We start from the raw sequence: 14,359 nt of genomic DNA, 5'->3' as shown, positions 1-14,359 counted from the left end.
CTCCGGAGCTCACCGTGAGGATCACCATACTCCGCAATTTCAAAGGTACCGTTTGCGGGTCTCCCCGACACCGTAGCTGGCCCACAACACCGCAGCCAGCCTGAACTGTTCGTTTTGTTGATCACAACGCCGTGATAGCCCCAGGTGGATTATCGACTTCAAGGAACTGTATTTTTTGAGTACATCTTGCAAAATTCATATCTTTAACACTATATGTTGGATTTGTATCGTTTTGGTCTTGTTTTACACAGATAAACATTGGCTATGTTTTTTAAACTCGTGTGGTGCCCTTTTGTAGTGTTTTCACCTATTACTGTGTGTTATGTGCTAATGCTTTACACATTGCTTCTGAGATAAGCCTGACTGCTAGTGCCAAGCTACCAAGGGGGTGAGTAGGGTTTATCTGAGCGGGTATCTCCCTTATCATGACTAGAGTGAGGGTCCCTTCATGGACAAGGTGCAAACGACTGCCAACTAGAGACCCCATTTCTAACATTTGTGATTTGCAGGCAACTTCAATAGCCCCTTTGAGGAGAAGCATGAGAATTATAATTTGAAGCTCCTTAAAATGAATATGTTGTTGCTTTTGGGTGGACAAACTGGGGGTCTCTGGGTGATCTCCAACGTATGATCGAATTGTACAATTTGCTTCACCCATTTGTCTGATGTTATGATCAGCAATGCAAGAGCAGAAAGGAAAATTTTCCCCCTCTCCCAACTTCTGACAATCAAATGGAAAAGGGGACACAAGCAGAAACTCAAACTCTTACCTGACTGTCACCGTTATGTGCTTGTGAGGAAACTCTGAACCTCCCTGAGCACCTCCCATAAGACTGTCTTTGATTCCAATGGAAGGAATATCCTTGATTGCATCTAGACTGTCTTTGAGAATAATAGGTACATCCTAGACCTCCATATTGATTGAATTGAATTCCGTTATCTTCTTGAGACACAAAAACAAAATATTCCAAATCTGCGATACCGCAAAAGCCCAAATACCTTTGCAAAGTCAGTGTCAGTTTAAAGACCTTATAAAGACTTATCTACATGATTGCCCAAAAAGATAAAGGCCATCAAAAAGCTTACCCAGAATCTTAGATGGGAAGTTGGTTCGGAAAGCGGTGGACTTTAACCAGTCTTGTCTTCAGAATACTGTACTGCCTGCCAGTTGGCAAAAACCTGTGTTTGAGACATCCACTGCTGTATCAATAATGAAGGAAGAAGTAAGCTCTCCTTCCTTCAGGATAGCTATCAACGCTTCACTCTTAGCTGCAGGAATGAGCTCCATTAACGGAGCGATGTCATGCCACATCTGGCGATCACAGCAACCTAGAATATCCAGGGCATTGCCTGTCTTAATTGAGGTCAATGCCACAGACAAACTTTTTTATCCCAGGTTATCAATGTGTTTGCTATTCCTGTCTGGCAGACCAGAGAACGGCGTTAATGAGGACTTGGTTCTTCTCTGAGCTGCTGAAAAAATTACTGAATCCTGTTTAGTATGACAAGTGAAGCAAGCTGGAGGTGAATCCGGCACCTAATACTTTTTCTACAGGCGAGGCGTCACAGCAGGAACTGTAGCCGGTGTCTTCATTATTTGTAGACCTTCTGACCAGGCACAGTCAAGGATGAGTAAGGATTTTAAAAATGTCTGAGGTTGCTCTTTAAAGCATAAAGAAAACATGTTTGATCTACAGATGAAACTCAAGAGATATCTGTGGAATCCTGTGCATGTGGCCCATTTTGATTTCCACTCAGGACAATAACTTTCCTTCCATTATCATCCTGTCCTCCATCATGTTGTGGAAGTTCACTCTCCTCCTCATCCATGTCAGAATCATTGGAGTTAATATCATCAATGTCCTCTCTGTGAACAGATCTGGAAGATGCTTCCCTGGGCTGTGGAGGAGGTAGTGGTGAAGGTTGATGAGGATGCAAAACTGGTAAAGAGGCAGATGGATGAGGTAGTACAATGGGTGTAGGAGGTAACACCACTCAGGATTATTAGCTAGTTGTTATGGTAATAATTTATTGAAAGTCTCCATCATCTGTTACAATGTTGATAAAAAGGCCACCAGCACTTGGACCACATCTGGTTCAAAAGAATATCTTGGTAGTTTCTTCCTCATACCAATTTAAGAAGTTTGAGACTTACAATCTTGCTGATAAACATTTGCTGTAGTTCTCCTCATCGTCCATTTCTTTTCCAAAATCTGGAACATATCTTACATCTTAATACGCTGAGCTGTAAGCTATTAGCAAGGTCAAATTTCTAGACTCTTCTTCCTGGTCTGACTGCAATATCTGAGCTGGAGGTAAATTTGACACCTTTCATGATAAAAAACAGTCTTTTTAGTTACAGTTCACAGTGTGGGAGTTTGACAGTGTCTTCATTGATACTGATTTTATCTTCAAGGGTATAAATGGTAGTGTCAGCAGAGTTGTCATCGACGGTACTGTCGACTTTATGGTCTACCGCTAACAAAGAAGCCCTCATCATCGACAAGCGTGTTGATGTTCTTGACTGTCTTCTCGCAGACAATGCTTCCTTTAAATAGAAGTCTTTCGAAGATTTATTTATCTTTACAACCGGATGATTCCCTCAATAGTGCTTAGAGGTATATTTATCTTTCGTATTACCCGAGGAGGTGGCAACAAGCGCTGTAACAAATAAATCCTGCTCAGGAGACTGCACAAGTCTCCTCTTGCGCACTGCCTTTGTGGAAGTGCTTGGAGAAGCACTTTTCATTGAATCCTCCTGTGAAAAGGGGCATCTCCTTTAGATCGAAGAAAATTCTCTTTATCCAAAATGAATAATGCTAATCTCCTTTCTATGTCCTTAAGTGTTTTAGTTGTAAGAGTCTTACAAATATCACATTCTTATGCCTTATGAATTCGATAAAGGCAACAAATACACTGAGAATGAAAGTCACCAGTGTCAACCTTTGTGTTTCCACAATAAGAACAAGGTTTAAATAAATATTTTTTCTCTCCATCAGCCAAGGTGATAGCTGGTGATTCTCAGATCAAGTCATTTCCCTGGCCCAGAAAATATAGTAGTGTTCCCTAAAACAACTCACAGTACTTCAGTGCTGAAGAAACGGCTAGTACAAATCCAGGGCTGATCAGTAACATTTTCAGGTTTAGCGAAGGGTCAGGGCAGAGCTTTGCCAGAGGACTCCTTCACACATAATGAGTGGTAGAAATCTGAGCTATGGTGGCCAATAGGGGGAGTAGGAGAGCTTAAGCTTCCACCTCATTGGCTGAAGTTTGGGTTCTTTACAATGAGGTAGATGTGCTACTAACAATACCATGTTGTTTCAGGCCTATGGCATTTTAAACTGTATATTGTATGCTATATATTATACACTGTATACTGCCATGTTAATGTACCAGGGACTCCAAGCCTGACAAGGGGGAATGATTCAAGCATGTGCATATATAAACGATCCAATGTTGGAGAACTTGTTTACTTACTGAGCGGCTATGAGAAAAATCTAGTGTGGGATCACAGTTCCAGGAAGTTTGTTGGACATCCCTGCAATAGAATAACCCCTAAATGGAACTGCAAAAGCTTGGACACTCATGGGCTTTAGTACTATACAAGTATACAAATAAAAACTCACTTTCACCAGGCTTTCTTTTACGAGATCGGACAGGATTTGCAGCTCCAGGTTTCCTCCGTTTGGATGGGATCAATGCTTCTTTATCTCCGTAACTCTCAATCGATTCTCCTGAAGGCGATAACAGCAAAGACCAGAAATTATGATCAAACTAATCTATAATTCTTCTAAATTTTCTCAATGCTACCTTAACACAGCAAGGATTTGGGTTGGAATCAGAGGTTAAAGTGGGCAGGGAAACCGGAAATTGACGTTCTCAAGTTTATTTATTTGATGAAAACAGTTCTAAGACTTTTTATTTAAGAACAAAACAACAGCTCATGAAACCACTGCATTCCTGCAGGTTGAAATGGGAAGAAGAAGAATCTCCTCTATTGCGAAGTGAAAGAAGGTAGAAACAAGCCCTCTCTCCACGGTGCCTTCTACCGAAAAGAAATGTAAATATGTTCAATTGGTTAATCAACAAATCTAAAGGCTTCTTGGGAGCCACTACAGATGATAGATTCTGGATTTGTCCTTTTAATGGACACCTCAAAAAAGGCATACATTAGTTATGGTTATGGTCTTACAGAATTTTTGAAAGCACTGTAAACATTAAAAAAATCTTTCTATACAGTTTGCAACAGCCTATTTATGAGTGCAAACTTATACTGCGTGTACTATATTTTAAAAATATTTAAACTAATGGCATGTATTCACAAAGCTTTCTATCACAGGCTTGGACCTTTTAGCCCTATAAATACAGGTCACTATATCCGCAGGGCACCATCTAGGAATCAGTGACCATTCGGTTACACCAACATACATCTAAAGTGATAGCATTAACCGACTGTACTTTCCTGCCAGAAAAATAAATTTCCCACTGAAAATTTTAAGTTGCATTTATTTTTTTTGTAAAGTTTGTGCATTATATTTTATATATACTTATCTATAGGTGAAAGGCCAACATAAAAAAATATTTTTTAGCCACGTTTCTGACCCCACCGCACACTCACTGACACCCCTCTGGCACCCTGCCGTCCCTCACTCAGGATCACAGTTCCCGTACTTTTCTATTTACACATCGACAGCTGGGGGTAATTAAATAGCTGATAAGTGGACAAAAAAGGGCACTGAGGTAAGCAGTTACTACTGAGATCTTCGTGTGCTTTAAAAGTCAAAGTTTTAATACCTAACTGCACTTCATCCTTCCAAATCCAATAATGCAATAAAACCACCATCACTGATTTAAGCATGTATGACACGTCATTTTCAGCACCACAAATCTTCAACTAACACTTTCCCAATGCTCCCTCTCATCCACTATAAGATTCATCCCGATTCCTCTGGTTAAGGAGCTTCAGTCCTCTTAGTGAAATAATACTAGAGCGTTCATCATCTAGTCTTCTAAGCAACTTCAGTCCTGTAATATTTGCAGAACTCCCTAAACTGCTCGAACAGGTATTCCAGAAAAAGATGACAGTTAAATAAGAAAGAGCGTTGTAGGCTTGAATATTGAAAGGTGATCTTTTGCATTCACAGCACCTACCATAATTTAAAATACCAGTCCCAGATGTGAGGGAAGAGTAGGGCACCCTTTGGCCAGGAGCGACTGCTTAGTAGACCGTAATAACAAAGAGAACAAATCAGTATCTCCAGTCTTCCTCCCTCAAATACTTTTGTGTAGCCGTCCTAACAGTCCACTGTGGGGGGTTTCTGGAATTTTGAGGTCCAAAATCTTTTGTGGCGCCCACCGTTTCTTTCCAAACGTTCTGTATGGGGACAATTTCCCAAAGAATGAATGACAGACTATCAGCCCCCAACCCTCCCACTAAAAGCAGAATGGTTCTTGTCCACTGCATGAAGGTGCCGTGGAGTCCAATGCCAAGAAAACAAGATCGTACTTGCTGTCTGTAGTCACTGGACATAACAGACATCTGTAATAACTGCAGAGCACTAGCCCACTAGGGACTCCAAAGGGACATTCCAGATTTGTCTTCTCCCCTTCAAGTACTATCTTATACATTCTAGAGATTACATGGGTTTCATCCGATAACGATTGGAGCAGTTTCTCAAACCAGGTCAAGAAGATGGCTGTCACTTTCTTAACAAGACAGATTCATGACTAATGTCTTGATTAGGCACATGAAAAATGTTCAGTTTCCCCAAAAGCAAAGTTTACCTTGAGTTTTTCAAATGGCTTTATCAAACCCTTCGCAAAATGCCCCCCTGGCTTTATGTTTCATTCGCCTTAGCAGCTTTTAAAGGCCTCTGAACTTGCCCATCAACTGAGTGCAGGGAAAGGTAAAGCATTTAACCCCATCTTTCAACCCAACTCAATACCAAATTCTCAGGATAGCTCTTCTAACCGGAGTCTTTATTATGTTAGGACTATGTCACCGATTAAAAGTCACAGCATTTCCCACAAGGATCTCCCTGCCAGCAAGTGATCTTTGAAGCAACAGTGTCACTTCTGTCTCAGCCTTTGACCATTCTAGGAAGTATCTGGGATGGCATTCCTGGTAGTACATGGTGTAGTTGGGATGTCCTGACCAAACGCCACCCTAGGGGTACTGCAACTTTGGATGTCTCTCCCCTCTATATAAAGTTGGAGAAAATCCATTTTAGGAGTGTCATATACTTTTGCTCGAACCAAATCAGCATAGTCCGGAATAAAACAAAAAAGTATTTTTGTCAAAAACATCTATTTGATAGTCCCTATACAGCCTAACCAAGCAAAACAAATTACCTTTGGTAGCGCTCTTTCTGGCAGATACACTAACTGCAGATTCCTCACCAGTAGAATATTCCCAGGCATCAGACTGAATCTGGAAACTTTTACAGCAACCGCTCCTGCACGCCACTAGGTGCGCTGTGTGACTCCACAGTATCGTACTGCCCTGGAAACTAAGGGGAGGAATTACAGAGGTTTCTGTTTCTGTCCTGCTCATGTTCTCAGAAGTAGATGAACTCAAAGAAATCGTAGATAACAGTGTGCTGAAAACAAACGTGGGTCCTTTTAAAGACACGTAGATGTCCACAGCACAGGGAGTTGAGCAGGCAGTAAGAAATCTTAATTTAGATACAGTATCCACCAGAAATAGCATTACCTAAGGTAAGGAACTCATTCTCCTGTTGAATACTAGAATAGATACTACCACAGTACATCCCAGAAGGCAGGGGTTTGGGTCAGAGGAGGGGACTAAAGCCATAAAGTCCTGCAAGACCAAGCAGACAAAATGCCTCTCTCTGAGGACTTGACAGTGAAGGAAATAGTGGTTGCTGAATGTCTGCACTGACAGGCACGTTTCAGCTTGCACTTCCATTGCTCACACCACAGCAGCTGTCTTAGCCCTGATGGAATTAGCTTGTAAGCCCTCAGAAGGGCTCTTTTTGGACAAAGTCCTCTGCTGTATCATCTTTCACTTTTAATACCAGTAATCCCCGCAAAAAGCTGATCACCAACAGAATACTTATTTGGTTGACGCGGAAGCTCAGGGATCTCTTGGGATCAAGCTGATGAAGTTTCTACTCTTTTGAATGATGTGGCAGAGAGAAAATGCTGGTAGGTGGGTGGATTGTCCCACATGCTTTAGGTAGAAAAGCAGCCTTGGTCCTCAGCACAAATTTGTCAGTAAGAAGGTGGTGCACAAACGTTGCACTGACAGCATCTGCAATTCACTCATGTAGCAAAATGAAGTCATCACAATGAGAGAGATTGTCTTGATGGTAAAGAGCAGCTGTGCACAGGCTCAAATGGAGTGCACATGAGAAACCTCAGGGTCAGGGATAAGGTCTCACTATGGCATGACAAAAGGCACCATATGTTAGGCCTTATAGAAAAAGCATCACAAAAGATGATTTGAAGTGGGAAGGCTGGGCTGGCAAAACTAAAATAGCCAAAAAGGGCGACATGTAATCTTTACTGTACCCACTGTGAAGCTTCCACACCAGGCGACAACTTTCTCCCAGAGTCCTGGAAAGATAGACTTAGTTGAGGGATGCTTGGCTGTGAGAATGAAATCTACCATTTCAGAGGGGAAATCTAAACTGCTCAGCTGTCACTGTTCAAACTGCATGCATGGAGGTCTGGACTATGAAAAATAGGATGCAGTAAGTATCCTGTTGTTGAGACAGGTCCTCCCAGAAGAATCACCAGATCACAGAACAAATGCTCAGGCTTGGAAGACCTTGAGTAGACCAAACTATCTTGGCCCAATCCTGAGCTATTAAGATGGCATGGCACACTCTGTCCAGGCTTTCCTTAGAACTCAAGACCGGAAAAAGAGTGGTGGGAACACGAACAAGAGCATTCCTTGTGGATAATTCAATGTGCAGTGTTCCTGGCACTGCATTTTCAGCATGGCAAAAAGATGAGGAATGGGAATGCCCCACTGGTCGAAGATGGCCTTGATCACCTCAGAATGAAGACGCCATTCGTGGTCCACCAGAGGCTGTTCAACTCGCCTGCTCTGCATTAAGAGTCCTGCTAGGTGATCGATTACCAGGAAAATGTCTTGCTAAATCCAGCCAACTTCTTACTGCTGTGCTTCCAGCCACAGGATCCTAGAATCTGCTTGAGTTGTGTTTTACTCGACAATCTGCACCGGCCTCCCTCTGATGGTCAATAGGAAGAGTTTAAGAGTCAGCCAAACACCCCAGAGCTCCAACAGGTTGATGCTGAGCTTGAGTTCCACTGGAAATCGCAGACAAGGTACATGTGTAACAGATGTTTCCAGCCCTCCGAAGATGACATGGGACACCACTGTTGTAACTTTCATGAATACATAAGGGGCTGAAATGAGGCAGAAAAGGTAGGACGGCAAATTGAACGTTTTCAGACCCACTGTGAAGCGCAGGGAACATTTATGGAACTGCTGAACAGATAAACGAAAATATGTGTCCTGTAATTCCAAAGATACTATCCAGTCTCCCATAATTTTAAATTTATCCTTTTACAAGAAAGTAGTCAGGGGCTAAGAGTCTGGGATGTATCTGAGACCACCAGCCTTCTTGGGTTTATAGCTGTCCTCAATACCCATTTTTCTATTCATTAGATAACATATAATGAAGAGATCATTGGTGGGTACACAACGAAAACGTTTGTAAAACCTGTATTTGTATTGGTTGATGGCTCAGGGTTTAGCAGCTTTGTGGACGTTGGACAAACACTATATATTTCGGCAACCTGAAGAATGTGATGGACATAAATGCACGATATTGTTGTCGGTCAGCTTTCAATGCAAAAACTTACAGATTAAACCTAGTCACCCATTTTTTATAACTTTCCCTTTTTTTGTTTTCAAAACCCATTTTTTTGGGAAACCTCAAGCGATGTGCATAATTGCTCACTTTTTCAACTCAGAAATTTGTTTGGTTTTTAGAAACGTACAACTTTCCTGGTTCACTCACAGGTTTCATAAATTTCACCCACTCATTGCTAGTAGCCAGAAACCACAATCAACTGCAAAAAACGGATTTATTTTCTCACTGCCTGTTCCTGAAAGCTGGGAAGAGGGCCGTCTTGGAGCAGTAAATTCTTTGTTGCTGCCAATTTTAGAAATAAATCACAAACTTTTTTTTTTTTTTACAAAGCATCTTTCCCATTTTTCATTAAAAACACTTATTGTTACCGTATTTTGGCTATTTTCCCGAACCCGAGGGGAAATCAGAAACCCTGGTTACCTTTATAATCCCCAACATGCATGGGGAACAAGATACATGCCTGGCCTCGATATTGTTTGTGGAAAACGTTACTGCTTGGGTCGAACTAACTGAAATGATAAAAAAAGGGCTAGGAACTTTAAGGTGCGCCTTATGTCAGCTTACATTAAGCGCCAGGCAATAGATGTATGTATGTTGCAGGAGACTCATTTAGTGGCCGATACGCAGCGTCGACTAAAGGCTGGCTGGATTGGAGATTGCTATCGTGCGGTATTCTCGAATTACGCTCGTGGAGTGGCGATTCTGATCCATAGGGGTTTGCAGTGGCGCACTCAGAGGGTTATTACAGATCCAAATGGCTGTTATGTTTTGGTACGTGGCATGCTGCTGGATAGACTTTGTAGGCTTGTCTCGGTATATAGCCCAAAAACAGACAACCCCGAATTCTTCCGGGAGGTGTGGCGTTTGGTTGATTCGCTGGGCAGCGACGCGGTGATCTGGGGTGGCGACTTCAATGTTGTTCTGGATCCTGCGATGGACTGTGAAAGCCAGACCAGGGTGCAGCATGTGTCTGCTGCTAGGGCTCTGTCGTCCGTTATGATGGAGGGAGCCCTGGTGGACATCTGGCGGGCTAAGCATGCAACTGTTTGGGAGAGCACATGCATCCATCACGCACATAATAGTTGGTCCCGCATTGACCGCTGGCTTGGCTCCAGGGATGTGGAGCTCTGGGCGCAGTCAGTGGAGCATATGGCGAGAACCTTGTCAGATCATTCGCCGGTTAAGTTGGTGCTGGCGTTGCCTGGTGGGCCTGGGCGTGCGGGTCTGTGGCGCCTCCCCCAAGGGGCGCTGAGAGATGCTGTATTCCGTGCGGACGTCCGTAAGGACCTTATCCGTTATTTTACGGAAAATCACGGTTCCGAGAGTTCGGCGGGAATCTTGTGGGAGGCCTTTAAGGTGGTGATCCGGGGTGTCTGCCTTGCGAAGCAGCACAGTGTACTAAAGTTGTTGCGAAGGGAACTGGCTGACTTGGAGGACCGTATTGCGGCTCTTGAGCGTAGTCTGGTGACGGACCGGTCGGGGACCACTCTGGCTGCTTTGTGGGAGGCCGTGTCGCGGTACGAGGAGGCCTCGCTTCAGGAAATCTGCTTCCTGAGGAAATACGCAGGGTGCGTCGGTATGGTGAAGGCAAGAGAGCTGGGCGTACATTGGCGCATATGTTGCGTAGACCCTGGGCCAGCAATGACATTACTGAGATTGATAGTGCGAAGGGTGTGCGGGTAGTGGGCACGGAGGGCGTGGTGTGGGTGTTTACTGAATTCTTTGTGAATCTATATGCTGAGCCTTCTGGGCTGGATATTAACGCGGCTCAGGATTACTTCTCTGAGATCGCCTTACTCTGGTTTGATGATGTGCATAGGGCTTATTTTGATGCCCCCTTCTCTGTCGAGGAGGTTCTGGCGGCGATCCCTGGCTCGGATGGTCTGACCGCTGCGTTTTATAAAGGAGTATGCTGATCTTTTGGCTCCTCATCTTCTGGAGGTTTATGCGGAGTCTGTGGAGACTGGGGTTCTCCCTGCCACTCTACGCGAGGCTCTGATTGTAACGATTCTACAGTCGGGTAAGGATCCACACTGCTGTGATTCCTATCGCCCGCTCTCCATGATTAATATTGATAATAAAATCCTGGCTAAGATGATTGCGGCACGGTTGCAGCAGTTGCTGCCGAAGTTGGTACTGCCGGACCAGTCTGGGTTTGTGCCAGGAAGATCCACGTCTCACAATTTGCGCACGTATTTTGCGATTGCGAGTGCGATTGATGCTGAGGATGATACTAAGGCCTTCGACTCGCTAGCATGGGAGTATATGTTTGCGCTGCTTGCAAGAGTGGGCATGAGTGTGTGTTTTGTACAACTGATCCAGCTGCTGTATTCAGAACCCACTGCTAGATTGCGGCTCAGTGGAACGGTCTCGGACCCCTTCAGGACTGCTCGGGGGACCCGCCAGGGGTGCCCTCTTTCCCCGCTGCTCTTTGCGGTAGCGATGGAGCCACTCGAGGAGTATCTGCGGCAACATCATAATCAGAGGGGGCTGCCGTTTCGACAGCGGCCCATTTTGCTGTCCTTGTATGCTGATGATATTGCGCTGTATGTGCACGAGCCACAGAGAAATCTTGACGTGCTCCTTGATGAGATTGTAGGATTTGGTGCTTTCTCCGGTATTACAATCAATTGGTCTAAGTCGGTGGTGCTGCCCCTCTCGGTTGGGAGGGGGGCGGCGGAATTTGTCTCCCGGTATCCGATCGGATGGGCGGATGGCCAGGTGCGTTATTTGGGAGTCTGGCTCAGCCGGGACGTCGAGACACTCTGGATGGCTAACTACGGCAAGGCGATAGCATGGTTGGAGGACAGGGCGGAGGCGTGGCGCTCGTTGCCGCTCTCACTTATGGGGCGCATTGCAATTTTGAAAATGGTGGTGCTGCCTAAATTTCTATACCTGTTCGTGAATCTGCCTCTTATTCTTACTGCGAGTTTTTTGCGCCGCCTTCGGTCTGCTCTGATAGGACTGGTTTGGGCGGGCGGGCAGCCAAGGATTTCCTGGAGAGACACTGACGCTACCCTTTGAGCTGGACGGACTTGCTGCCCCTGACTTGGAGCTTTATTATTACTGCGCTCAGACCCATTCTGCATATTACTGGCTGCATCCTGTGCAGTATTTACCACAACTGGTGCCTGAAAGCGATGCGGTGTGGCCTGACTGCCTGTCCAGAGTGTTTGGGGCCCTTCCTCGTCGCAGGGTGTGCAGTGTGAGCACAGTGCAGTGCACTATCAGGGCGTGGATCGCGGTACTGCGACGGTCTGGTGTGGGTGCGCTGTTTGCTCCCTCGATGTCGGTACTGGATGTAGCGGATGAAAGGATGTTCAGGGATGTGGGAATACGCGACTTCCTCCGAGAGTCGGATCTTTCGGAGCTGGGAAACTGGTTTGTGGACGGGCGCTTGGTCTCTTCGGAGACTGTGCTGGGGGAGGGTCGTGACACTGCGTTGAATAGGCTGTATGTGCTGCGGGTTTTGTGCGATGCTTTGTGCGCACTTCGCTGGTCTTCCTGAGACTCCGCCGGTTTGTCTGGCTTTGGAGGTGCTGTGCCAGGCGCGGTCGTCGCATAAGCTCATTACTAATTTAAACAATTGTATACAGGATCAGAAGGGCGGCCCTGGTTTGGCTGCTTAGGCCCGCTAGGAGGCGGATGTGGGGGAGACTATTACAGAGGAAATGTGGCGGAAATGCTGTGCGCATATGAGGACCTTGTCTCCTAATTACAGACTACTGTTTATACATTTCAAATTTCTTCATCGCATATACTATACGCCAAAGGGCCTTTACACCATGGGCTTGCACGCAGATGCGAGCTGTGAGTGGTGCTGCGCTCCGAATGCTGATCTTATACACCTTGCGTGGATCTGTGGGGAGGTACGCAATTACTGGATGGAGGTAATGACTATGGTTGAGGAGATAACGAGGTTACGGCTGCCCTTCTCCCCTAAACTTGCTTTGCTAGGATATGTCGAAGAGGTGCCGTCGGCTCACAGGCGATTGGTGGGCCTATTGCTGTTGCATGCGAAGCGCAGGGTTGCGATGTGCATGGGCCGTGGACGGGCTCCCCGTGGATCTGATTGGCTGCATGATGTCTCATTTTGCCATGAACAATTGCTGATTTTCTGGGAGCTGACCTCTGGGGGTGCCCGGCCGCGGGATATCTGGGGGCCGCTGTGTACTTATCTGGAATCCCTGGAATAGAGGCACTTGGATATGTGCTGATGGGCCGCGTGTGGGATGGTCGGGATACTGTTGACTTCATATGCATCATGGCTGTTACGTGTGATTTGGTTACTGCCCTGCTCTTCCTTCTTTTTCCCCCCTGTTTGTATTGCTTTCTTCCTGCAGTTGGTTATGGATGTTTTTGGGCCCATGGATGCGCATTATAGTTCCCCTTACCTTTGGATTTTTGATCCTTGAATTCCTCCTCTTCTATGGAGAGGTCCTTGTCGAGCCGGCTGGATGACGTAGGGCTCGTGTCCCTGCTACAATTAACTTTTATGCAGGGGCGCGGTTTGGACTTTTCACCCGTTGATGTGGGACTTTATACTGTTTTCAAGTCTGTATGCACCCTCCTAATGGGCCTTTTTGTTGTTTGTTCTATGTTTTTTGAAAATTACAAATAAATATAATTTAAAAAAAAAAAAAAAAAAGGGCTAGGAACTTTAGGGGGATGAAAGGCCCTGCAATAATGAGGTTAAAGGAATGTTTGGATTTAAAATTTTGTTTTTTATTTGGTGAGCTCATTTGTCAAAGGAGGATTCTTACGGCTGAATGTATTACAGCACCAAGAGCCACACCTGCCAGACCAGAAGGACCTGTAAAAGTCTCCTTGTGAGTAGCAGGTAATAAAGTAGTGCTGGAATACATTGTATTAGAAGCGGAAAACTAGGGTAATGCGTTCAGCAATTAATCTTCAGATGGTGCTGTGACAAATGTCCAAGACCCGTTGTCTCAGTATGTTAATGGTTATAAGGAACATCAATGGAACACGTTCTAGAGAGGGTGTAGGTCAAAATTCTGGAGAAACTGAGAATGACAGAGGGCACTCATCTCTAATTGTAGGTCCACCTGATAAGTTATTTGGGACTTCTAATATCTGGGAAGGGTTGAAATGTGATTCATCCTCTGAATCAGGTGTTTGTTTAAGCAATAAGTATCAGAAATGATGTGTTTCAAAGAATACCTTTCTGGTCACTAAAAATGTTAACATTGTCTCTGTCTGGTTCTCTTTAGGTTTGCAAAATTTCTTGTAAATAAAAAACAAAGACTTATAAGAGGCTTAGAGCTTGTCCATTACTTACCTTTACTTACCATTGGTTGGCTCCCACGTCACTCTTGTTTACTTACTTCTAAAAAGTCGGCGCCTCCTCCTTGCTTCTGAATTCCTCCTGGAATTCTGTCTGGAGACTTCATCCATGCCGTGGAGCTTGGAAGAAATAATCCTTCCTGTGGCCAGTTGTCCTTCCACTGATCACACACTCCTGCAGGTAGAAT

General features: G+C 44.9%; 1 protein-coding gene across 1 annotated transcript in view; it reads right to left on the bottom strand.

Annotated features, from left to right (window-relative positions):
- LOC138293858 (probable endonuclease 4) overlaps nucleotides 1-14,359 on the bottom strand; it is a 207,755-nt gene that overhangs the window by 77,899 nt on the left and 115,497 nt on the right. The window contains exon 3 of the mRNA XM_069233162.1: nucleotides 3,627-3,734. Within this exon, the coding sequence (XP_069089263.1) occupies nucleotides 3,627-3,734 (108 nt within the window). The remainder of the gene's footprint in view (nucleotides 1-3,626; nucleotides 3,735-14,359) is intronic.

This window comes from Pleurodeles waltl, chromosome 4_2 (genome assembly GCF_031143425.1).
Source record: "Pleurodeles waltl isolate 20211129_DDA chromosome 4_2, aPleWal1.hap1.20221129, whole genome shotgun sequence".
NCBI classification, from domain to species: domain Eukaryota; kingdom Metazoa; phylum Chordata; class Amphibia; order Caudata; family Salamandridae; genus Pleurodeles; species Pleurodeles waltl.
Note: the sequence above shows the minus strand (reverse complement) of the source record. Positions and strands in the feature narration are given on the sequence as shown.